The sequence below is a fragment of the Plecotus auritus genome (assembly GCF_963455305.1).
Source record: "Plecotus auritus genome assembly, chromosome: 10".
Classification (NCBI taxonomy): domain Eukaryota; kingdom Metazoa; phylum Chordata; class Mammalia; order Chiroptera; family Vespertilionidae; genus Plecotus; species Plecotus auritus.
In genome coordinates this window covers 44,248,907-44,274,298 of record NC_137785.1, presented here as the reverse complement: position 1 = coordinate 44,274,298, position 25,392 = coordinate 44,248,907, and the positions used below count along the sequence as shown (strand labels likewise).

The following is a 25,392-nucleotide window of genomic DNA, read 5'->3' as shown; positions in this document are numbered from 1 at the left end:
ATTTAGAAACTATTTAGTGATAGTTTTTTGGAAAAGATGTAAAACCATGGTCATCTTCCTGATGGAGGATTTAACTTTTGGAAACACAAACAGATGGGTAGACAAGTAAGTATTGCTAACAGTTCGGGAAATTTTTCTGAACTCCCTACTGAGAGCATATATCCAGATGGGAAAGTATTTAAAGGACTGGACTCATTTATACTTTTTCCATCTTAAATTTTTATGCTTTTCCAGGTTTATAACAAAGCTCAGAAAATGCTAAAACTTAAAGGAGAATTGAGAAGTGCCAAGGAAATGAAAGATGAGGTAAGGCTTCTAACTCCTATACATACATGAAGTTGAACCTTTGTTACAAGGAACTTCTTTTCAAGGTTCATAATTCAAAATGCCAGTAATAAGCATCCAGAACTATCACAGACAGGGTTGGGCAGTAGGGCACAGCATTTAAGAGTCCAGTCTTGAGCTAGGTGGGTCTGAGTGCACATCTAATTGCAATATGGTATTGGGCATGCTGCATACCCTCTCAGAGCTTCCTTTGCCTTAGCTAAAAAATATGAAGAGCCAGACCTGTGTGGCTCAGTGTTTGGGCATTGACCTATGAACCATGAGATCATGGTTTGATTCCCAGTTGGGGCACATGCCCGGGTTGCGGGCTGGATCCCCAGTGGGAGGTGTACAGAAGGCAACCAGTCAATAATTCTCTCTCATCATTGGTCTCTCTCTCTCTCTCTCTCTCTCTCTCTCTCTCTCTCTCTCTCTCTCTCTCTCTCTCATCTCCCTCTCCATTCCTCCCTGAAATCAATAAAAATATATTTTTTAAAAATATATAAAGAATGAGCGCCTATTTCAGAGGCTTGCTCTAAGGATTAAGTAAAATACTGCTTGTAAAACACTAGTGCTTGGGACAGAGAAAGCTCTTAAAAATATTAACTATTGTTGCCAACATTCTCTCTTTATGTAGAATGATATGAAAGTGGAGTGTTCTGATTATTCTAATATTTTGGTCAAACTGTGTTTATGTATTCCCTGACTTGTTCCAGAAAGGAGTTAAGGGATATGTTCTGGCTAGTATAGGGTTGTCCCACATGACATATGCTTTTTAACAGACCTCCTACCAAGAGGTGAGCAGCTTCTAAAAGCGGTGTTTCAGCTCCTTTCCTGCTGGATTACTAGAGGATAGACGTACAGGATCTGCTGCGAGCTCTGCCGGAACAAGGATCTGGTATGGATTTTCTAGAAGGGCATTCCTTCTTTCAGCTGATATCTTTGGAGCACCTTCAATGTGCCAGGCATTGTCCTAGGGGCTGGGGACAAAGCAGTGAACAACACAAAGATCCCTGTTCTCGTGGAGCTTACTTTCCAGGGAAATAATTTCTCCAAGGATATGATGGAGAAAAGTATGTGGCAATTGCCCAAGTGCCAGTAAAAGTTGCCCCATATTCCATAGGTGGCTGACCTCTGCCATATGCCATGTGTATACTGAACTGTATACTTTTATACAGTGAGCCAATTTTTAAAGAATTTAGATTACAATAAAATATACACTCATTCTTTACTATATGAGCATAATTGATTCCAAAGTTTTTGCTCCCAGACAAAACCTTGGATAAGTGCCCATTAATTCCCGTCATCAGTCATCAAAAACTGCAATGTTTCTATAGATGGAACAGTAAACTCAGGAAGCAAGTTAGGAGTAACACTAACAGTGTTTGAAATTACTGTGGCTAACTATAAACTCTGTTGCTATACAAGGAAAATATAAAAATTCCGGAAGCAATGTTTCATGTTTTTTTAAAAACATAACTCTCACTATAAACTTATATATCTTGAATGGTAATTGTGATTAAAATGGCTTTTCATTGTTGAAAATTTGTCATTATCTTCAAAGAAGATAGTTTCCCAAAGCTGATGAGTAGATGGGTGGTGTTGGTTGACCCCAAAATTACTCTGGAAACTTCCACCCAAACTTTCTTATTTTTTCAAGTGCCAAATGCCTGGGAATGCTGTCACCTTGAACCTTCCTAATGCTCTTGGGATTGAGAAGGCAACTGAATCACAAGCTTCGGTTTAACATCAGGATCCCCCCAAAAAAGCATGAGACTATCTGTCAATATTTTGAAGCCTAAAGCAAAATTTCTTCCTATCTTTTTTTAAAATATGGTTTTACTGATTTCAGAGAGGAATGGAGAGAGAGATAGAAACATCAATGATGAGAGAGAATCACTGATTGGCTGCCTCCTGCACTCTCCACACTGGGGATAGAGCTTACAACCCAGGCAAATGCCCTGACTGGGATTTGAACCATGACTTCCTGGTTCATAGGTCGACACTGAGCCACACCAGCCAGGGCTCTTCCCATCTTTTGAAGTACATGTTCAAGAAGGCATGCTCTTCAAAAAAAGATCCATTTAATCAATCAGAAAATTTGCTTCACTGAATAACCTATTTTCCAATAACTATCATGAGCATAGTAGCAGCTGCAGTATCAGTACTCACCATTTTGCCTGTGGTTGGATAATGTCACATGCCTTCAAGCCAAGTGACCAAGTTCCAACCTTGCAGAAGCAAAACTGGGAATCTAAGTGCTGGCTTAAGTGAAAACTTACCTAGCATAGGAGGCCTGTGATTTGAGTCATCATTAATGACTTCAGGTCTGGGTCAGGGTCGGATGGGGCCTGCGGGTCAGCATTATGACTCTCAGTTCGTCTCATGCGCTGGTACTGGTTCTGGAGCTTTAATTGATGAAATGTCAGATTAAATCAACCCTTACTACGTACTGATACTCAAAAGGCATCTGCCTGGAATTTAGCCTTCATAAAGTAGATGGGATTAGAAAACAGTATTCAGTGACCTCTGTGCAAGATATTAGCGAGAAATTAGGTTTACTGGAAGCTCGGGACATTTGCCTTTCTGGAGTTCTGAGGTGAGCACAGCCTCTTCCTACAATTTCCTACAGTAAAAAATAATACATGATTCAAGGAAATCATTTTATTGCTCTCTCAGCATTTCCACTCTTGTTCTGATAAATAAAAAACCCTGTATGATTGGGTCTTTAGGAATGAATGGTTAGATTTTTATTTCAAAAGTAAATTTCATTTGACATCCTGCAAAACACATTTGTTATTCAACTGGTTGAGGGAATCCTCAAAGAAAGATTATTTATTCCAAAACTCTTAAGTTATGAATGAAGAAATTGCCTCAGAGACTCTGAGTCAATGCTAATGTCCAAATTAGATGAGCTCATGCACATTAAAGATCTATTTCTGAAGTCCTGGGCATACAACAGAATTGGGCTAGCAGGCCTTCTGCTCCGAGGACATCCAACACTGGAGGAAGAGGAGATTTTTTATTGCCCTGAAAGAGAGAGGACATTTAACTTTTAACTTGGAGAGATTCTGGTGGTATAGGGTTCGTGCTTTGTTAATGAGTCTACAGTGTACCAGGCTCCATATAGGACAATCTGGTGGCAAGGTCCTCACCGTGAGACGCAGATATTCAGCATCAAGGCAAGAGTATAGGGCCTGTGCACCTCCATAGAGCAGGGATTGTACTGTCACCTAATCTCGTCACAGATGCCAAGGAAATATAGGAGCAGGAGAGGGGGGGATCCCTAGGGTCTCATTCCCAAATGAGCCTCTGTATCCTGTTCCCACCAGGACAGCCATGACACAAGGGATTTTAAAGCATTAGAATCAAACTGCTGCTCCTTGTCCAGTCAAGGGTTTTATTTTCTAGTTAGAAAACCATGTCTGTACACTACTTTTTTTTAGCTGCTCTACACATATTCTCTTGAGAGAGTCCCTGGTAATTGTCTTACTGGTAATTACATGCTTGGGGCAGTTTGACATCCACCATTGTTTTTCTGAAAGTGAAAAACAAGAGATGAGAGGAAGAGAGAGAGTTTTGAGATAATGAAATCCTTTTAATGACAGAGCCATGCCGTTAACCTAATTAAACTGTAAAGTGGTAAAAAAAAAAAAAAAAAAAAAAAAAAAAGTCCAGGTACTAAATGGAAATGAAGAAATAAATCAGCTGAGACAGCAGCACTTCTGGGAAACCTTCTGAATTCCGAATAGTCTGACATTGTAGTGTCCGATGCTCACGGTTATTCTCTGGCCCCTCAGCTTTGTGCAGAGGTCTCTTACACTGACCTGTCCAGAAGGGCTTGATTTATGATGTCCATATCAGGTGTCCAGCTCCCCGGGGAAGCCAGAGCCATCAGTGAGATATGGTGACAGAGCACTGGCTACAGGGTCAGGAGAGCAGAGTTCTCCTCGTCCTGCTGCTAACTAGCCATGGGACCTTGTTGCTTGGGTCACTCTCCATTTCTTTGCACCATGGCTTCTGTGTGCTTCTGCACCTGCAACTCTCTTAGAAAGAATTGCCCCTGGGCTATTGGGGTCACTTTGCTTACAAGAGCACAGAACTGGAAGTCCTTGGGAACTTTCGTCCCATGGGGCTGCCCTTAGCCATTGACTGGCTGATGCGGAGTCTGACAACCCGGCTTTCTGTGCATCGAATCAGGACAGACTCTGAGATGTAACTTACACTCCAGAGTTTCCCGTGGGATCAGGCTAAAGCTACTGCCCTCAGGACTCTGTCTGAAATCCTGCCCTTGCTTGGCTTCTTCTTCCCTGTCCTGCTTCCCCCACTTCTCTGCTGATTGCTCTTAGGAGTGTTTCTTTAATAGGTGTCATGAATCCTTGTCTAAGAGCCTACTCTGAGTAACTAACATAAACCAGGTACCTGCCATGAAAGCACCAGCCTCATTTCCAACATCTGAAACTCAGAGGTAGTAGGTAGTGCCTGTCCTCATGAGTGTTGTGGCCAGCCTGCAGTGTCAGAGCTAAAGCACTGGACAGGATCACAGAGGGCTACTTCCTAATGTCTTTCCACCCTGATGCCAGCCACCCCAACACTGGGAGTCAAAGGTGACACCCTAGTGCAGTGGTCGGCAAACTCATTAGTCAACAGAGCCAAATATCAACAGTACAACGATTGAAATTTCTTTTGAGAGCCATATTTTTTAAACTTAAACTTCTTCTAACGCCACTTCTTCAAAATAGACTCGCCCAGTCCGTGGTATTTTGGGGAAGAGCCACACTCAAGGGACCAAAGAGCCGCATGTGTCTTGCGAGCTGCAGTTTGCTGACCACTGCCCTAGTGTAATGGAGTACCCACCCTCTAACCACAGCTCCACACCCCTAACCCCATTGAAGTTACTATACGTCACACTCTCTCTCAGTGATCTCAACCACTACTTTCCATTCTGACCTGGCAATAATTAACTCATCTTTTTCACTCATATTCAGAGGCATTGATCTTAGATAATCAGCCCAGGGATTTTACTTTTATTACCATTGGTGTGTCTCCAAAGAAAAAGCACTAGGTTTACAGTGAGGGAGTTCTTTTGGTTCAGTGGATCTCAGAGAGTGAAGAGACTTTAGAATCCACAGCAACTCCATCACTGATTCATTTGTCTTGACAAGTTCATTTGACATCTCAATATGTTGATCTCATCAGAGGCAGAGCCATTAATATTCACAGACAATCCACGAGGTGCCTGGAATTATTCTAGGCACTGACTTCCTCTTGCAAAACAGGGGAAGTGTCTGTGATGCACCTACACAGCAGTGGGCGAAGATTAATTAAATAAGTAATTGTCTGAGTAATGAAGAGCACTCAGACACCTCGAGAATGGAAAATGTGTAAGTGTTACACGGAATGAGTAATAACAGCAAAGGGTAGATGGACAAATCTTCAGCCAATTTAAAGTCTCTGTCAACCAGTTAAGTGAACGAAAGTAAGCATTTACTTGGTGGCTGATTAATTGATGCCTCTGTTTTTCTGACGGCCTAGGCAGGGGAACGAGACAGAGAAGTGAGCAGCCTGAGCAGCAAGCTCTTGAGCCTGCAAGTTGACATCAAGAATCTACATGATGTTTGCAAGAGACAGGGGAAGACCTTGCAGGAGAATCAGCTCTGTGTGGAGGAGGCGATGATGAACAGCATCCACGTAAGGGTTTCAGTAGCTGCTACCCACCTCCGCTCCCTTCACTTCCACTCTGCTCCCTTGAACAGGAACAGGAACAAAAAGTTCTTCCACAAGAGCATTTATTGAGCAAGCAATGAGAAAGAATGAAACACATCTCCCCTATCACACACACACACACACACACACACACACACACACACACACACCATCCTGCCCTCAGGATTTTCAGTCTAGCTCTCTCCAAGGTCATCTACATCTGAGGCTCTGTCTTTTTCCTTATCTGGCCTTTCACACCTGGATTTGTGGCACCTGTGGTCATTGCCCTGAAAGACCAAATTATAGTTATATAAGGAGAGCAGCATCTACTAATAGATCTTAGACAAACTTCTACGTTAACCAAAGAATAACACCCCTTCCACCTGCTCAGAGTTGTCATTGCTCATTAGTGCAGCAAGTGCTCTTTTTTTTGGGGGGGGGGGTTGGGGAGGTCCAAAGAAACAGTTTGTATTTTATTTACATTTAGTATTATTTTGTCTTACTTCCAGATATACAGCATCGTGGTTAGACAGTCATATACTTTAAAAAGTGTTCTCCCTGATATTTTCAGTACCCATCTGGCACCATAAATAGTTAATATAATAGTATTGACTACATTCCCTATGCTGTACTTTCCATCCCATGACTATTTTGTAACTGCCAATCGGTACTTCTCAATCCCTTCACCTTTTTCACCCAGTCCCCCAACGCACCTCCCCTCTGGCAACCATCAGTCTGTTCTGTGTATCTATGAGTCTGTTTCTGTTTTGTTTGTTTGTTTGTGGGTTGTCTTTTCTTTTATTATTGAATTTATTGGGGTGACATTGTTTAATAAAGTTATATAGGTTTCAGGTATACAATTCTACAATATATCATCTGTATATTGTATTGTGTGTTTACCAACCCAAGTCAAGGCTCCTTTCATCATCATTTATCTCCTCCTTTACCCTCTTCTACCTTTCCCCTCCCCTCCCTTCCCTCTGGCAATCACCATATTGTTTGTTGTCTGTGTCCACAAATTGTCTTTTCATTTTGTTGATGGTTTCCTTTGCTGTGCAAAAACCTTTCAGTTTTATTTCATTTCATTTGTTTATTTTTCTCTTTTGTTTCCCTTGTCCAGTAGATATTTCAGGGGTGGTGGGGAAGGGACAAGAGAAATATCCAAGATTTTACTTCCTATGTTTTCTTCTAGGATTTTTATGGTTTTGAGTCTTACATTTAAGTCTTTACTCCAATTTGATCTTATTCTTGTATGTGGTGTAAGAAGGTGGTCTAGTTTCTTTTCTTTTTAATGTATCCAAATTTTCCCAACACCATTTATTGAATAGATTGTTTTTACCCCATTGTATGTTCTTGCCTCCTTTGTCAAACAATAATTGACCATATAGGCATGGGCTTATTTCTGGGCTCTCCATTCTGTTCCATTGATCTATATGTCTGTTTTTATGCCAGTATCACACTCTTTTGATTACTATGGCCTTGTAGTATAGTTTGATATCAGAGAGCGTGATTCCTCCAACTTTGTTTTCCTTTCTCAAGATGGCTGTGGCTATTCAGGATCTTTTTGTGGTTCCACACAAAAATTTGGATTATTGTTCTAGTTCTGTTAAATATGTCATTTGTATTTTTTAGTTGGTGCTCTTTATTGCCACATCTGTAGCTCTCTGCCTGCAACTTTTCTTCTCCATGCAGGAACCCAATCACAGGGTGAGCTGAAGTGCAAAAGAGTCGATGCCTCTGGAAGCAGCCCTCAATCAATGACTGATGGGGAGGCAGTAGATTAAAGAAAACCTCTCTCCCTTGCCCCTCAGTCAGAAATAATTCCAGGCATGCTCTTCGCTGTGTCCCCAAGTTCCTCAGTGGGACCCAGTGCCAGATGCCCTCAGTGGTAATGAGCTTGATAACACACCCTTTCACGGCTTCCTGCTCTTCCTTGTCTTATTTTCTCTCTCCACTACCTGAGTTTCCTAAGGTCACCTCCCACAGGAATGGCTACCTGACACTCAGTTCCTTGTCACAGGGCTTGCCGGCTTCCAGCGGTCCCCAAGCCAAGATCCTCAGTAACACTTTCCTACACGTGTGTGAACAGGAAGACCTCCTGGCGCGGTCATCCTTCTTGAGATTGAGATTTTGAACTAATCCTTGTCTGCCGCCTAAGCAGTTCATCAGTGGGGGCAGCCTCTTTCAGCCTGAGGTTTTCTCTCTTTGGAAACTCTAGCACTAAGTCCTTAAACCAGTCTCCAAATGTATCCACACAGGCTAGGGGGCCAGCTGAAAAATATTTTCCCAAAGCTCTTTAAACACTTTGGGTTTCCAAGAATTCCTTACTTTGCAGTCTTCATTTCCGTTTAGGGATTTGAGTTCTTGGCAGCCAAAAAGCAGGTGCCGGTTGCACAGACCTGTTGCTGGACACCCAAGTTAGCTGCTTAAGGAACCACCAACTTCTTCAACGTTTGTGGTCAAGAATCTGGTCTCTCTTAATTGTGTCTGTTAGAGTTCTCCTAGGACTTACCACCTCCCTGTAAAAACCACAAATTGTTTCTCTTTAATACCCTAAAAATGCTACCAACAAAGCAATTCCACCTTATCTTACTGAGCATTGCTGTTCGTTCCCCAGTAAGTCACAAATACAGAGAAATCCATTGGTTTTCCTAAATGGTTCTCAGGAGAATGTTATCATAATTTACTTCTTTCTAAATATTAATGTTTTAGAATGTTTTCACCATTGCTGTCGCAAGTTTATTCATTCCCCAAGTCAGGGAAAGCCATGTGGCTTATAAATACCTGGAAACCTGGAAGGAGAAAGATATTAAGTCACATTTTATTATTCTATTTATTTTTCAGAAGGTCTAACAGCTTGAAACAAGCTTTAAAATAGGCTCTTTTTTCCCCCTAGCACTTAGTACAGAATTTAAATTGCAGGCTACGCATACAAATACACAATTAGATGTGGACTTATACTCCTCCCCTCAGAAAATCCCTGCAATGTCTGCCTTCCACAAGGAAATGTAATATGGGAACAAAGGGGAAACCCAAAACTTTCTGAAATGTTGACTGATATCTAACAAGGACCTGGGGAAATAAGCAAGAGGTCATAATTCAGGACCATAGTTATACAAAAAAATTAAAATTAATTACATCAGATGTTATCTGTAACTAAAGGAGTAGCAGGCAAGGAGTGGGTGATGAAGAAAGAAAATGTCATGGCCTTGTAAATCAAGAATATTCTGTGTACTGCCAGCCTTTGTTGCTCAGTGGATGAGCACCGACCCATGACCAGGAGGTCACAGTTTGATTCCCTGGCAGGGCACATGCCAGGGTTGTAAGCTCCATCCCTAGTATGGGGCATGCAGGAGGCAACCGATCAATGATACTCTCTCATCATTGATGTTTATATCCCTCTCTCCACCCTTCCTCTCTTTGAAATCAATAAAAACGTGTGTGTGTGTGTGTGTGTTTAAAGAATACACTGTGTTTGGGCCTCCTGGAAGAACAGCTTTGCTTAGGGGCTAAGTGCAGCTGTTGCGGTCTGGTCTCAGTTCTTCCGGACTAGACTCCGCCCTTTGGCACTGGGTTCGGCTGTTGGGGCTAGGCTAGTGTCAGCACCTAGGGACTAGACTGGCTCTTGGGCCTTGCCTGGGCTATTTGGTGCTAAGCTCCGCCCTTCAGGGGTAGGTTTGGCTCTCCCGTCTGGTTTCAGCTGTTCAGCGTTAGGCTCCGCCCTTGGGGACTGGCTTTGGCTGTTAGGGACTAGGTTGGAGTCTTAGGAGCGAGGCTGGCTTTTTGGGGCTGGGCTCAGCTCTCTGAGGGTCTGAGGTTCGACTCCTAGGCTCCGAGGCAAGGCTAGTCTGGAGGCTAGCATCAGTCTTTAATGATGTCCCACTGCACATTGACACATCACAGGCTTTTTGCTTGTGTTGGCAGTGGCAACTTACAGTGAGTCTAAAGGTGTCTGAGCACCAGACTGGCCTGCAGGGAACAGACGCTCATTCCAACACCCCGCCCCGTTCCTTCTGACTTCCACCATGGGCCTCTCCAGAGAGCAGCAGCTGCCGTGACTGGTTCCATTTCTGTGTACACCAACTTTACACGGCATTGTAAAAACATATTTACAGACTTTCCATAGTGTTCCTATACTCAGGATCAGAGACCCTTTCATCAGAAGGGATTATTTCTAGGGCTGTGCAACATTCAAAAGAATCAGATCCCTTTGAGAGACTCCAGAGTCTGTTACAATCAAATTGACCTGAGCCCTTCGGGACTGGGCTCAGCTTTCAGTACTAGTGTCAGCACTTATGGACTAGAAAATAATAAATAAATAAATAGATAGATAGATAGATAGATAGATAGATAGATAGATAGATAGATAGATAATATACTGTGTTTTAAAACCCAGTGAAAACTGAAGTAAAGCAAGTGACATGCCTAGGGTGCAAAGTTTAAGAAGCCCTCACTCTTCAGGTGCCATCCCTTCACTTACTAGACACCCAACCTCGAGAGTAAGAGCCTCCTTGATATTTGCATGTCAGTTGCTTCACTCTATTCCCTAGCCTGCCCCAAAATCAAAAGACTGCCTCAATTACCCTGACCCTTGTGCTCAGTGGTTAGCGGGTCACCCTACACATCAGAGGGTCCTGGGTTCAGTTCTGGTCAACAGCACCTACCTGGGTTGCAGGTTTATCCCCGCCCCCAGTCAGGGCATGTGCAGGTGGCAACCAATCAACGTGTCTCGCTCACATTGATGTTTCTCTCTCTCTCTCTCTCTCTCTCTCTCTTCCCTCCCTCCCTTCCATTCTCTCTAAAAAGCAATGGAAAAAATATCCTCAGGTGAGGATTAACAACAACAAAAATACTGCCTCAATTAAAGTGAAAGGAGTAAAGAACAATGAAGATATAATGATGATCAAACCAGAAAAGGAAGGGTCTCTAAACAATTTCCCAGACTCCTTAGGCCCTGGTGGTGACATGGGGAGAATAGCCTGATATTCAGTAGAATTCAAATTGTGAAACTCATCTTTGAAGACATTATTTTTAGCATAAAACTCGGTAAGAAATTTGATTTCTGCAGATAAAAGTAATTAGTTGAATATATAAAGATAGACTCTCAGTGAAAATTATCACACAGAAATATAATTTTGAATCATTAGGAATAAAAAAGTAAATATACCAAATGCAATATGGGATCTGGGATTTGATCCTGGAACAGAAAAAAAAACCACATTAGTTGAAAATTTCATAAAATTCAAATAAAGTATTAGTTTAGATAATAGCAGTCTACCAATGTTAATTTCTTAATTTGGACAAATGTACTATGGTTATGTGAATTCTTTTTTTTCTTCATTGATTAAGAAATGCATGTACATATGTGTCCTTATCCCCCCTTGCTCACCCACCCCCCTGCTCATGACCTCACCCCTCTGGTGTCTGTGTCCATTGGTTTGCTTATATGCATGCATACAAGTCCTTTAGTTGATCTCTCTCCCTTACCTCCACCCTCCCCTGCCTTCCCTCTGAGGTTTGACGGTCTGATCAATGCTTCTCTGTCTCTGGATCTGTTTTTGTTCATCAGTTTATGTTGTTCATTGTATTCCACAAATGAGTGAGATCATGTGATATTTATCTTTCTCTGACTGACTTATTTCGCTTAGCATAATGCTCTCCAGGTCCATCCATGCTGTTGCAAATGGTAGGAGTTCCTTCATTTTTACAGCAGCATAGTATTCCATTGTGTAAATGTACCACAGTTTTCTAATCCACTCATCTGCTGATGGGCACTTAGGCTGTTTCCAAATCTTAGCTATTGTAAATTGTGCTGCTATGAACATAGGGATGCATATATCCTTTCTGATTGGTGTTTCTAGCTTCTTGGGATATATTCCTAGAAGTGGAATCACTGGGTCAAATGGGAGTTCCATTTTTAGTTTTTTGAGGAAACTCCATACTGTTCTCCACAGTGGCTGCACCAGTCTGCATTCCTACCAACAGTGCAAGAGGGTTCCTTTTTCTCCGAATCCTCGCCAGCACTTGTCGTTTGTTGATGATAGCCATTCTGACAGGCGTGAGGTGGTACCTCATTGTTGTTTTGATTTGCATCTCTTGGATGATTAGTGACTTTGAGCATGTTTTCATATGTCTCTTGGCCTTCCTTATGTCCTCTTTAGAAAAGTATCTATTTAGGTCTATTGCCCATTTTTTGATTGGGTTTTTTATCTTCCTTTTGTTAAGTTGTATGAGTTCCCTATAAATGTTGGAGATTAAACCCTTGTCAGAAATAACATTGTGAATTCTTAACATTAGGGGAAGCTGGATGAAGAGTATATGAGAACTGCCTATACTACTTTTTCAATTTTCTAGAAATCTAAAATTATTTCAAAATAGTTTTTTATGTAAATCTCTGGTAAGCAGAGATCACTGATGAGAAGAACATCTAAACCATGAAGGTGCATCCCAAAGAAATGCATGTAACTTAAACATATAGTTCTATGTTCAAGAAAGTTTAAGTCCCTGGCAGAGTAGGTCAATTGGTTAGAGCATCATCCTGATATGTCAAGGTTGCAGGTTAGCTCCCCAGTCAGGCAAGAAATGTAATTTATAGAAGATATAAAATGCAACAGATAAACTTACCTAGTGATCTAATGCTAAACACAAGAGAAATATCTCAACACGTCAAGAAAGGGGGAAAGATGTTCATGATAATGACCGGAAATATATGAGACTTTCAGTTCTTAAATGAAGACAAAATATCAGCAGGGATCTATTATCAGAGCAATGCCAACCTGAGACAGAAGAGAGTCAATGAAAACTAGAACAGGGAATAAAATAGTTAAAAGGTATTTTGAAAAGCCAGCTTTAGGCAAATCAGCAGGGCCTTATGACATATTTCGAAGAGTACTTAAGGAGTTGGCAGGTGTTATTACATAGCTGCTAGCGATTATTTTTGAGAACTCAAGAGGATAAAGAAAGTCCCTGTAGACTGAAAGGGTAAATGAAGTGCTCATCTTTTGAAAAAGGGAAAAAGGACAATCTTGGTAATTATAGACCTGTCAGCTTAACTTCAATATCAGGGAAAATGTAGAACTTAACATCAATCAATTAGCATCAACTTGAAAAGCACAGAGTATGGGGTGGAAACCATTGTGACTTTTCAAAAGGCAAATCATGCAAGGCCAATTAATTTCCTTCTGTGATCAAGTGGCCACAGAGGCAAGAAGGGAACAATAGCTATAATCTCTTTGGCCATAAGTAGGGCTAAAGGTTTGACTAAATATGGGAACAGGTTTCTACAGGTGGCCAGTGCTCTTCATCTTTTAAAATAGTTGAGGCCTGGAGAGAAATCTATTTGAGAAGCATAGCGGACCACATGGCCTCCAGAATCATGTCCAACTCTCCACAGTCATTCTAAGAACTAGTCTTACTTTCATAGAATCATTTCCAAGTTGCTCATTTCCTCCAGACCTCAGTTTAAAGGTCAAAGAAGAATCTAATAAAATATCTGTCTTCATTAGAAAGAAAACTTTTTTAAAAGACGACAAAAAAACAATAGGAAATGCATTAATGCCTTAATGATACTGCTCTTTGGCACATACAAGTGAAATGTAGGCTTAATCCATAGCATGTCATTGTCTACTCATTTAGAATTAAGAAAAATAATCTTTTGAATACTTAAGGATAAATAAGTAGAAATTCAATAGGTCTCTAATAAGTCTAGGCATTTCTCCAAGTCTTTGAAATTTGATTCCTTTACACTCATAGGTATCTATAGCATGCAAATGTTTAAAGTTCTTACCCAAGAAAACTATTGTTTCTCTATATATATGAGCCATTTTTGGAACTTTATAACCAGACACATTATGGTAGGTCTTATGTTTGCCCAGTACTGAAAGACTTGAGTGAAATCTTATCACCTAGTTGGTCTATCGCGTTACCACAAAGCTAAGAGAAACAGAATTTTGACCAATTTTGTTAAGGATTTTATTGGGTATTTGCTTCACTAAAATACAGCCTTCTGACTTATGCCTACCCCAAATGTTCACTCCTTTGTTTTAGTTCTATCTGCATTAAGTACTTACTATGTCTTTTTCTAAGTAGCTCTTCACCCCAGCTTAGCTGTATGACAGAGGATTTGGGCTCTTGAGAACCTCCCCATACATGTATGTGTGTACAAGCGCACATGTATACACACACACACACACACACATTATTTCCAAGTTCCTTCTCCCTGAACCTTATTTACAGACAAGGGGTGAGAATTCTTTTGAAAAGAATGAAAGCACTTAACTGAAAACATTTCATAAAAATACTGGAAATTATAGCTACACAAAGTAAATACAAAATTTGGCTTTGTTTGGCTCAGAAAAGAAGTCTCATCAACTTCCCCCCAAGAAACCGGATATTCAGGCCAAGAGTTCAGCTGGTTTTGATCTAGGGTTTCTTTTGCCTGGTTACTATTGTGGTCAATTTTCTCTGTCTGCCTTCTCTATTCTGAAACATTACGGATGAAATGAACTTCTGTGAGAGCCAGAGAGCGTAAATCAGATTGAATGACACAATCAGCTATAGACTTTCTGGTTCTGAGCTGGACTAAGCCTCCCTTATCTGTGCTGCCCCAGCCATTCTCACTAGAGATGATTTTCTCCTGGCTCCCAGCTCTTACTTAATTAATCTCATGAAAACTCCATCTCTCCAGTTACTCAGACCAAAACCTGGAGTCATCCTGTTTGGATGACCATCATCTCCCACCATCTAACATCTAACACAGCAGCAAATCCTATGGGCTCTATTTTCAAAATATATCTAGAATCCAGCCATTTCTACCACCTACTGCTACCACCTTCGTCCAAGCCATCATCCTTTCTCATCCATATCCTTGCTGTAGCCTCCTGGCTGGTCTCCCTGCTTCTGCCTTCCTATAGTTGATTTCCTTTTTTTAATATATTTTTATTGATTTCAGAGAGAAGGGAGAGGGAGAGAGAGATAGAAACATCAATGATGAGAGAGAATCATTGATCAGCTGCCTCCTGCATGCCTCACACTGAGGATCAAGCCCGAAATCTGGGCATGTGCCCTGACCGGGAATCGAACTGTGACCTCCTGGTTCACAGGTCAACACTCAACCACTGAGCTACGCTAGCTGGGCACCCTATAGTTGATTTTCAATAGGACAGCCAGCATGTCCTTTGTAATATCTACAGGAGATCCCGTCAATCCCCCCTGCTCAGTACCCTCCAATGGTCTTTCCTGAAAGGAAAAGTTAAAGTCTTTAGAATGGCACATATGGCCCTAAAGAACCTCACCTCTCCTTCCTCTCACCTCACCTGGTACCACTCTCTCTTTTCCTCTCTCTGCTCCAGCCAGAACAAAGTGACTCCTCAAACACCACTGGGCTCCTCTCACCTCCAGGCCTTGCCCTTGCTGTTATTTCTCCCTGAAGTGTTCCTGCTTAGATTCCCACCAGGCTCCTTCCCTGTCTCCTTCAAGTCTTGGCTCAAATGTCACCTTCTCAACGTGGTCCTCCATGAAAACAATTAATTCAGAATTACAGCTGCCTCCATCCTGGCATTCCTCATCTCTCCCCTGCTTCACTCTCTTCCATGGCACTCTTTCCCTTTAATCCACTACATAATTTACTGGAAGGCAGAGAATCTGTATGTTTTATAAACTTCTGTATCCCCATTATCTAGTGCTTAGCACATAGTAAGTGCATCATAATATTTGCTGAACAAATTCATTAAATGAAAATATAATATCGACACAACAGCTATTAATATTTCTAGCAGCATCTATAATAATAAAAGGGTAATATGCTAATTAGACCTGACATCATTCTGGACGTCATTCCAGACATCCTTCCTGATGAAGCCGGGGCCAGAGGGAAGCCAGCTCGGGTCCCAGGTGCCTGCAGGTGGCTGGAGGGAAGCGAGTCCAGTTCCCAGGTGCCAGAGGGAAGCCGGTGCCAGCAGCTGGGGGAAAGAAGGCCTACTCTTGCGTGAATTTTCGTGCATCAGGCCTCTAGTTATTTATAATAGCCAAAATCCAAAACAATCCAACTATTCATTAACTGGTAAACAGATGAACAAAATATGGTATATTCGTACTATTCAGCAATATAAAAAGGTCAGAATAGTGATGCTTGCTAGAGTCTGGATGAACCTCAAAAACATTTTCCTGAGTGAAAGAAACCAGACAAAAAGATGACATTTTATACAATTCTGTTTATATGAAATGTCTGGAAAGGGTAAATCTGTAGAGGCAGAAAGCGGATTAGTGGTGGCCTGGAGCTGAGGGAGGAACAGGAGTGACAAAAGGGCATGAGGGAACTATTTGAGGTGACGGAAATGTTCTAAGGCTAGATTGTGCTCACGATCACACAACTCCAGGTTGCCACAAATCATTAAGTTGTACACTTACAATGGTTGGATTTTATATCTAAAGTATACCTCATTAAAACTGTTAAGAAAAACAGTTCATTTTTTAAATGTTTAAAAGTACTCTGTTAATGAAGCCAAGGTTGCAAGTTCAAATTCTTGGGAACCAATAAGAGTGCTCATTCTCCATTTTATTTCCTTCTCTCTTTCAATACTTGGCTGTGTATAAATCTCTAATCTGGGTTCCATAGGAGCAGGCATGGCCACTGCCGTCCAGGAGTTTATCATCTATTGACAATATGAGATGCTCAGAAATCATGACAATGCAAGGCAGAATGTTCAGTGCCTTGTTAAGGACATGCCAGTAAAGTCTATGGTATTGATGCAAAGACACCTTTGCAGGGAAAATAGGAAGAAGAGAAGGATTTGCACAGGGTTTTAAAGAACAAAAAGGAGGATAAGAAGCAGACACAGGAGCTAAGGGACACACTCTTCATCCACCTCTTTCACATATCATCAGGCATGTTGGGCAAGAAAATATAGACACATTAGTGCAAAGACCTCAATTGTACTAGATAAACAACTCAGGACTACGTACTGCCAGCAAAATACTCAATGCAAAGTAGGTGTTCAACATATGTTTATTAAATGAATGACTAAAAATGTAGAATGGTCTAGCAGCATTTCAGGTAAATTGTGGATTGGCGTGGAGAACTATCTACCTACCTATCTATCTACCACACACACACACACACACACACACACACACACACACACACACACACAGCCTCTGCAAGGTCACATCTTCTATCAGCCAAAGGAGACAGAGTCAGTGCCCAGACATGCCTGAACAATATCTCTGCCTCCCATTTCCCACCATCCAGAAACCTGTTTCCTCAAAACCCCACCAAGAGTTTACCCTTTTACCTGGGCATTTTTAATAGTCAAGATTAGTCCAGGGACAGTGACCAGAAATTCATTACCTTCCAGGTCAACTGTGTTATTTTTATATGTGAAGATGAAACATAAGCATATTATCACATATATCTTTATACTACTCTCTAGTTCGGTCCTTTATGTGTGTTTTTTCTTCTGACCTAAATAAGAAGAATGGTAGTCTAAGTAGTAAGAAAGAACTATGGTTTTTTCCTCTTTTAAATCCTCTTATGGAGTGGAAATACAAAGTGATGTTTCATTGTGAATAGAGTGAAATGTTTAACAAGTGCTCTGTAGATGAAAAGATAAAAGGACGGGTAAATGGATGTGAACTGTTGAACAAATTTTTAAAAAATCAAAGTATGAATGCATGCTTAGTAACACCCTAAAGCCTTTTCTGTATGTTTTACCTCAATTACAGAATAAGAAGCAAGCATTAGCATTCGAGGAATCACAGATGGAGTTTGGGGCCAGTAAACAGTGTCACCTGAGACAACTCCAACAACTCAAGAAAAAATTGCTGGCCCTTCAGCAAGAACTGGAGTTTCGCACGGAGGAGCTGCAGACGTCTTACTGTTCCCTCCTGCAGTATCAGTCCGTCCTAGAGAAGCAGACTTCCGACCTGGTTCTTCTTCACCATCACTGCAAACTGAAAGAAGATGAGGTACAGCTACAGTTACTATGGAAGTGTCTCATATGCTTCATATGCTCATGTACCTACAGAAAACAGGCCAAGCCTGCTAGAAAGCAAACACTGGACTTACAGAGGAGAGCTTCGCAACATCTTGAGCGGGTTTTATCAGCTTTCCCTCTTTAAGTCTTGATCTTTTCAAAGCTGAGCAGAGGGAACTAAGCAGAATGGCATAATTGGGTTAGAGCTCCAGTACTGATGCATGTGGGGTGTGGGTTCCGTGTGTGTGTGTGTGTGTGTGTGTGTGTGTGTGTGAGAGAGAGAGAGAGAGAGAGAGAGAGAGAGACAGAGATGTGTGTGTGAAGGCCCATCAATTCCATTTTATTACCATTGCAATTTAAATGCAAAAGAATCTAGGTCTCTGAGGATTATAAAAAAAAAAGCATAAGGCCCATTAAATGAACCATTTTAGAAAAAATTATCAAGTTTTGATAATATATAAATTCCTGACACTGGCACAGTTGATAAGGGAACCAGACATTGGATCTGAATCAAACATTGAGAATACCAGGTCAGACTTTTTTGCAGACTGGAGTTTGAGATCATCTAGACTTACCTGAACTATATTCTGGACATTCATTTCTATTCATGTCCCAGGATTCTATTTTTTTAATATTTTTATTGATTTCAGAGAGGAAGGGAGAAGGAGAAAGAGATAGAAACATCAATGATGAGAAAGAATCATTGATCAGCTTCCTCCTGTACACCCCACACTGGGGGTTGAGACCGCAACCGGACATGTGCCCTGACCAGGAATCGAACCTTGAGCTTCTGGTTCATAGGTCGATGCTCAAACACTAAGCCACATCAGCCAGGCAGGATTGTATTTTTTAAACCAGAGAGAGAATCCTTGTGGAATCCCAGGTAAATTCTGAAGACCAAAGCTATAGAACCTAACCCAGTTGAGCAAGGGCAGCACTAGCAACAGTAAAACCATGGGTTCTAAGTAAAAGGACAGGCAGCCTCCCTGGCTTTTCTTCCTTTGCCTTTAAAGGTAAAATTCCAATGACGGTCTTGAATGGTGGTGATGGTAGTGGTGGTGGTGGTGGGGTGTGTGTGTGTGTGTGTGTGCGCGCGCGCGCTGTTGCTTAAAGACTAACTCCAGGGGTTTTATGAAGGGCCTTAAAGAACAGACTTTTTTAAAAAAAAGGGAGTATTATGGCCAATGAGAATTTCTTAGAAAGGATTAGGTGGGAAAGGAACAAAGAAAGGTTATCCTACAAAATATAATCTGGAACAAAGCTGGTGAGCATGAATTGTGGTTTAATAATGCTAATGCAGGACTGTTGTTACTAGTAAAACTCAGTATAATTTAAACAATAGTTCAGCCTGGATAAAGTGACCCTGAATTAGTTGTGATTCTATTTGGCTGAGTATAACAGAAAACCCCCAAGTAATCGTGCTTAAATAAGATAGTTTATTTCTATGACATATAAAATAAGGTCTAGGAATGTTATGGTAAGTGCATGTGTCATCGGGTACCTAGGGTCCTATCTTTCAGCTCCATCATCATCGGCTCAAGGCTTCCATTGCAAGGTGGCTGCTGGAGCTCCAACCATCACATCCTTGATCCAAATAATCAGGATAGAATTTGGGGATGTGTAGAGAAAGGCACACTGCTCCCTTTTAAGGATACTTTAAAAGCCCCATACATGTTCACTTTTATATCCGTGGCCAGAGTTAGTCACATGGTACAGCTAGGGAGCCTAGGAAATGCACTGTTTTAGTGAGGCGCACTGCTGTCCCAAAGAAAGCCAAGGTTCTATCACTAATGAGGAGGGGAAGCATTCATGCGGCCGGTAGCAGTAACAGTAGCAAGCAGCAGGCACTGATACAAATCAGGAAAGTATTGGAAAAATTACTTTAGGCATTGTGCCAAATTCCCTCAATACTTTAATACACAAAGACATCAAGCTTCTGTCTAAGGTTGGGTTTCCCAATAGCAGACCCTAAGACAAGGAGATGAATGTAAGTAGTTAATTCAGGAGGTGATCCTAGGAAGCATGGTGAGAGTATAGGGAAGTAAATCAGAGAAGGGCAGGAAGCCCATAAAGAAAAACTATTCAGATCACTGTTGTAGACAGCTGGGGTTCGGTCCCTGGAGAACTCCGGGAAATGGTGTAGAATACTCCCCCGTCATTGGTCGAGGACTGCACTGAGAGTACTAACTCCCTAGTACTTGTAACCTGCCTTGTCTTGCTCCTCTGCTTGGGTGGGCCTCTGCGGCATGAACAGCTCTTAAGCAAAGAGTTGAAGATGCTAGTGGTTGGAAGGAATGTAACATGCAAAGGAATGGTGAGTGCCAAGGGGATATGAGCAGGCCACTGGCAGCTTCAGTTACAAACATTTGAATATGAAATAAGCCCTTTCCTTCCCTAATAAACACCTCAATCTAAATGATCCTTTTTTAGGAAGAATCTGAAGTGGCAGGCAACACGTGTAATTAGCTTAGACCAATAGATTGTGTTCTATTCAAACTCTACACTGAACTATTTGAACAAAACTTAAGCCTTCCTTGGCGATTTATCTGCTCTTAACTCCTTCCATATGTGTCAGTCAAGTCATACAATTTAGCACTCTCCACTATGTACATTTGTTTGCTCATTTTAAATTGTATCTCCCTAAAATTGTCAGAGTTTATAAACTCTGAGTGAGGAGCCTGTGTCGTATAGATATGTATCCCCTCAGCACCCAAGACATTGCTCATGAGCATTCAATGAATGTGTCCATTGGTTGGCTAATTAACTGATTAGGAAGAAAAGAAATCTAAATAAGGATTGTACAAATCTCAGAGGAACTTCGGGTCATGTTGCCCCACTGTCTCCAGGGAACTTTGCTGACGTGGACCTGTGTGCCCAAGGTGCTCTACATCTTCTAAATTAGACCCCTAGAGAATATTTAGGGAAGAGAGAAAACTGGCGTTTCAAGCCCTTAAAAAACTTCTTTAATGGAGCTATACAAATTGATTCCTATTAATCAACTAACAAGTCTTTATGGAATCCTTACTACACACCCAGCAGAATGGGAAATAAATATGGTCCTTGTCTTTAAGAAGCTTAGCATCTAAATAAGACAACCTTTTTTATTTCTAACCATTAACATTCTGATATTATATTGTAGCTTTTAGATCTGTGCTGGGGCCTGTGTTTCTTAAGATGAGTTAAGATATAAGACACTGCATGGAGTCTCATAGCCATATTCTCTTCTCATTAGATGCTTCTATGGGTTCAGTGTGGTTTCATTCCTACACCAACAGGTGATTCTGTATGAGGAGGAAATTGGAACGCATACTGGGAACACAGGGCAGAAGCTCCATTTGGCACAGGAGAAACTCGCCTTGGCCGGGGACAAGATTGTCTCCCTAGAAAGAAGCTTAAACCTCTACAGGGATAAATACCAGACTTCCCTAAGCAACATTGAGTTACTGGAATGTCAAGTGAAGATGTTGGAGGGGGAACTCAGCGGGATTGTCGGTCAGGTAGGACCTAAACTAGGCCTCTCAAACCCAGAGCTCCAGCGAGAGGACAAGCTCTCAAGTGGTCCCCTGTACCAGCCCCAGCCTCTGCTGCCAGAAACCCAGACCTTCAACCAGATGTCATTCCTCCTCTTGAATTGCACAGCCCTCAGCTTTGTACGTCCAGCCTTCACATCCCCTTTAAGATTGTTCCTTAGGAATTTTGAGGCCCTTAATCAATATAAAAAGCCACCACTTCAAATAAGGCAGAAAGTGAATTACCAAATGAGTTCTCAAATCTGCCATGTTCTCATGGGGGTCTGGTGAAGGGCTCTTCTAGGTCATAGGACTCATGCAAAGCATGACTTCAGGATCACACAGGAGGAGAAAGCCACAAACCATGCAAACGAAGAGCCAAAATGCCTGAGTTTGTATTTGTTTTTCAGTTGCTTTTTTTTTCATTACACAAGTAATACAGGCACACTAATACTGATGAGAATGTTAATTGATACAATGTCTTTGAAGAGCAATTGTGTGATACCTATCAAAGTCTTAAATATATCCTATCAGTCCTACTTCTATGAATTTAATTTACACATATACCAGAAAATATACTCAAAGATTTCTATGCAAAAATATTCAAGCTCATTTTAGGGAAAAAAAAAACCTGAAAACAACCTATAGTCTCATCAATAGGAGACTAGATAAATACACTTAAAAGAAATTTAAAAGAACAAGATAAAGGCACATGTACTAATGTGGATAAATTTCTAAGACATCTTGTTAAGTGAAAAAAAAATCTATCTTTATGTTTTAAAAAGACAACATAATATTTGCATTCTACAGGTTTGTTTATATGTATGTAAATGTACAGATAAAGTTCTAGAAGGCTATGCAAAAATGGTCATCTTCGAAGAATGCAATAAGTATATTATTAGTGGAGGTGATCAAAGAGAAATGTTAATGTTCCAGTGTTTTAGAGAGATAAGATACACATGCATTACTTGTGCAATTTGAAATTAATTTTAAAAGTAAATGTACAAGTAACAAAATGAAAAATGTCCTCAATAAATTGTCAAGTAAAAACACAATTTACATTAGTGTATAGAAGACTTTTCATTTGTGTAGACAAAAAACTAGGGGGGTTATACATATACATATATGCATAAAAATTTCTGAAAAGATACCCAAAAAACTGGTAATATACATATACATATATGCATAAAAATTTCTGAAAAGATACCCAAAAAACTGGTAACAAGGACTGTATTGCAGGAGGGGATCTGAGTCATAGAAGGCCAAAGTGGAAGAACTGACTTTTCAGTGTATTCTCTCATGAACTGTTTGATCTTTATACCATATTTATACACTTGTTAATTTTTTCCTTTGTTAAGAAAGTTATGATTCACATGTATGAACATAAACTTTTAGAATATAAGTCCAGAGGTTTTTTTTCATGCTCACAGCATTCTTAACTCAAAAATTATAAACAAAACCACCCCTTATTTTTAAATATCCCAGGAACCTGAGAACAAGGGCGATCATTCAAAGGTGCGTATATACACTTCTCCCTGCATGATTCAAGAACATCAGGAGACCCTGAAACGACTCTCTGAAGTCTGGCAAAAGGTCTCTGAACAGGATGATCTAATCCAGGAACTTCGAAATAAGCTAGCCTGCAGTAATGCTTTGGTGAGTGCCTTCTTCTAGAACACTTTTCTGAGACCCAAAACAAAGACATGAGAAAAGAAAGGAGGGAGAGAGAGTCACCTAAAGTAATCTCTTTCACCAAGACTCCTCCAAGGTCTTAAATAAAGTAGCCTCTGCAAGTTTTTATTCATATTCTCCCTAGTATGCATTCTCCCCACTCACACTAAGTTCAAGATTGTAAAGACGCATAAAATCTTTCACACAACAACTTAAGTGCTCATCAATAATGATTAAAGAGATACCCACATTAGAGAATACTGTGCAGCCGAGAAAATGGATTAAGCAGATCTGTAAGGGCTATATAGAAGGATGCTTGTGATAAATTGTGGAGAATAAGTTGCAGAATCTTATGTACGGTTCCACTTTTGTTTATCAGTGTCTTTGATCATGATATAGAAGTATTGTCAATTTCCAGTATATAAGGGAACAAAAATTTCATGTTTTTTTATTTTTAAAAAGCACATACACATTTGCCCATTCCATTAAAAAAATTTCCTTCTTTAATTCTTGAACTTTGAATCCCATATTCTGATAGATTAAGTGCATCTTTCCTAATTCACAGCCTCCAAAGAACGTTCATCTGCCTAACAAACTGGACCACACAGAGGTTCAGGAGAGAGTCCAAAATGTGTCCACTGACAAACTCAAGACAAATCACTGTCTATGCCTTAGTGAACCTTGATGAAAGATTGAGAACATAATTCCTGCCCCAGATCAACCCCACAGGAAGTGCATAATGAATTATATAATGTTACAAGAAACTTAGGCTATTAAAAGAAATACCCTGCTAAAACAGTACTAGTATAAACACGATACATTGATCATGCAGCCTAACCTACTTGGGCTCATTTGCAGGTTCTGGAGCGTGAGGAGGCGTTGATAAAATTACAAGCAGACTTTGCTTCTTATACAGCCACCCACCGACATCCTCCTAGCTCCTCAGAGGATTGTGAAGACATCAAAAAGGTGGCACAACTTTTGCTTATTTGTGCCGGGTGGGTCCTGTCAATTGGGGTTTGATTCTGGGTTTTCCTGCTTATTTTTAATTTTTATATTACATTACATTTTATTTTGTATTTGTGTGACCTTGGTTGGCCCTGCCACATGGATACTGCCATGCCCTAGCGAGTGTGTCTGCCAGCATTAGATTTTGGGACTGGTTTTTGGAATTGTACCTGTCTCTTAACGTACTTCCATCAGTCCACCTAAACCAGATAGAGTCCTGTTGGCTTGCCAGATTTATAAGGTCCATTCCAGCCTTCTACCATCTGGTTGGAGTTGAAAAGTAGCAAATTTAGGGAAGATTATTAATTCAAATTCATTCTCTTTTTGAAAACCTGATATTTTAGAAACTCAATGGCATCTCAAAAGTTGATTCTCATAATGAATAAGCATTTAAACCATGTAAACAAATAGCAAGATTTGACCAACCAATAGTCAAAACTAAGCCAGGTCTCCTCCTAGGTGAGTCATGCCTGAACTTGTGGAACAAGACAAAGCCAGGCACTTGCGGCCAGGCTGGGGCTTGGCTGCCTGCTGAGGCTGAAACAGGGGCAGCGAGGGGCAGTGGAGAGAGTGGACGACACATATCTAAGTTCTCCAAGGGGTCCCCAGGCGGGGAGCAGGGACTCCTCTTTCCAGGGCTTTCTGATCCCAGAAAGTTTGAGTGAATGAGGGATCAGTATTGAACTTTGGAGTTTCCTCATTGGACATCTGTCAATATTTATTTTAAAGGTCAGTTCCATGTTATTCACATCCTGAGCTGCAGCAAGGATAGAACTCTTTTTTTATTTTTGTCTGAAAAGTGTCTTCATTTCTCCCTTACTCTTTCATTTTTTTATAGTGGTAAAAAACACATGACATTAAATTTTCCATCTTAGCCACTTTGAAGTGTACAGTTCATCCATGTTAAGTATGTTCACATTGGTGTGCAACAAATCTCTAGAACTTCTTCATCTTGCAAAACTGAAATTCTATATCCACTAGACACTAATTCCTCTTTTAACATTCCTTTTTTCTTAATAATACAGACTTTCCCAAGAAACAGGATGTACCTTCCCCCACCATTTTATATATCCTATCCAAAGCCTACGTGTTGCCTGGATGTTCTATTGGGAAGCGAACCATCCACATCTCAGTTAATGCCAGCAGTCCTCTCCCCCTCCACCGGCCTGACGTAGACTGGGCCTTGGAGTCCCTGCAGTGCC

At 40.9% G+C, this 25,392-nt stretch overlaps 1 protein-coding gene across 1 annotated transcript in view; it reads left to right on the top strand.

Annotated features, from left to right (window-relative positions):
- Positions 1-222: 222 nt before the first annotated feature.
- PMFBP1 (polyamine modulated factor 1 binding protein 1) overlaps positions 223-25,392 on the top strand; it is a gene marked incomplete at both ends in the record, with an annotated part of 42,183 nt that continues 17,013 nt past the window's right edge. The window contains 6 exons of the mRNA XM_080645226.1: positions 223-306; positions 5,860-6,015; positions 17,752-17,994; positions 21,278-21,499; positions 22,997-23,167; positions 24,041-24,151. Of these exons, the coding sequence (XP_080501352.1) occupies positions 223-306; positions 5,860-6,015; positions 17,752-17,994; positions 21,278-21,499; positions 22,997-23,167; positions 24,041-24,151 (987 nt within the window). The remainder of the gene's footprint in view (positions 307-5,859; positions 6,016-17,751; positions 17,995-21,277; positions 21,500-22,996; positions 23,168-24,040; positions 24,152-25,392) is intronic.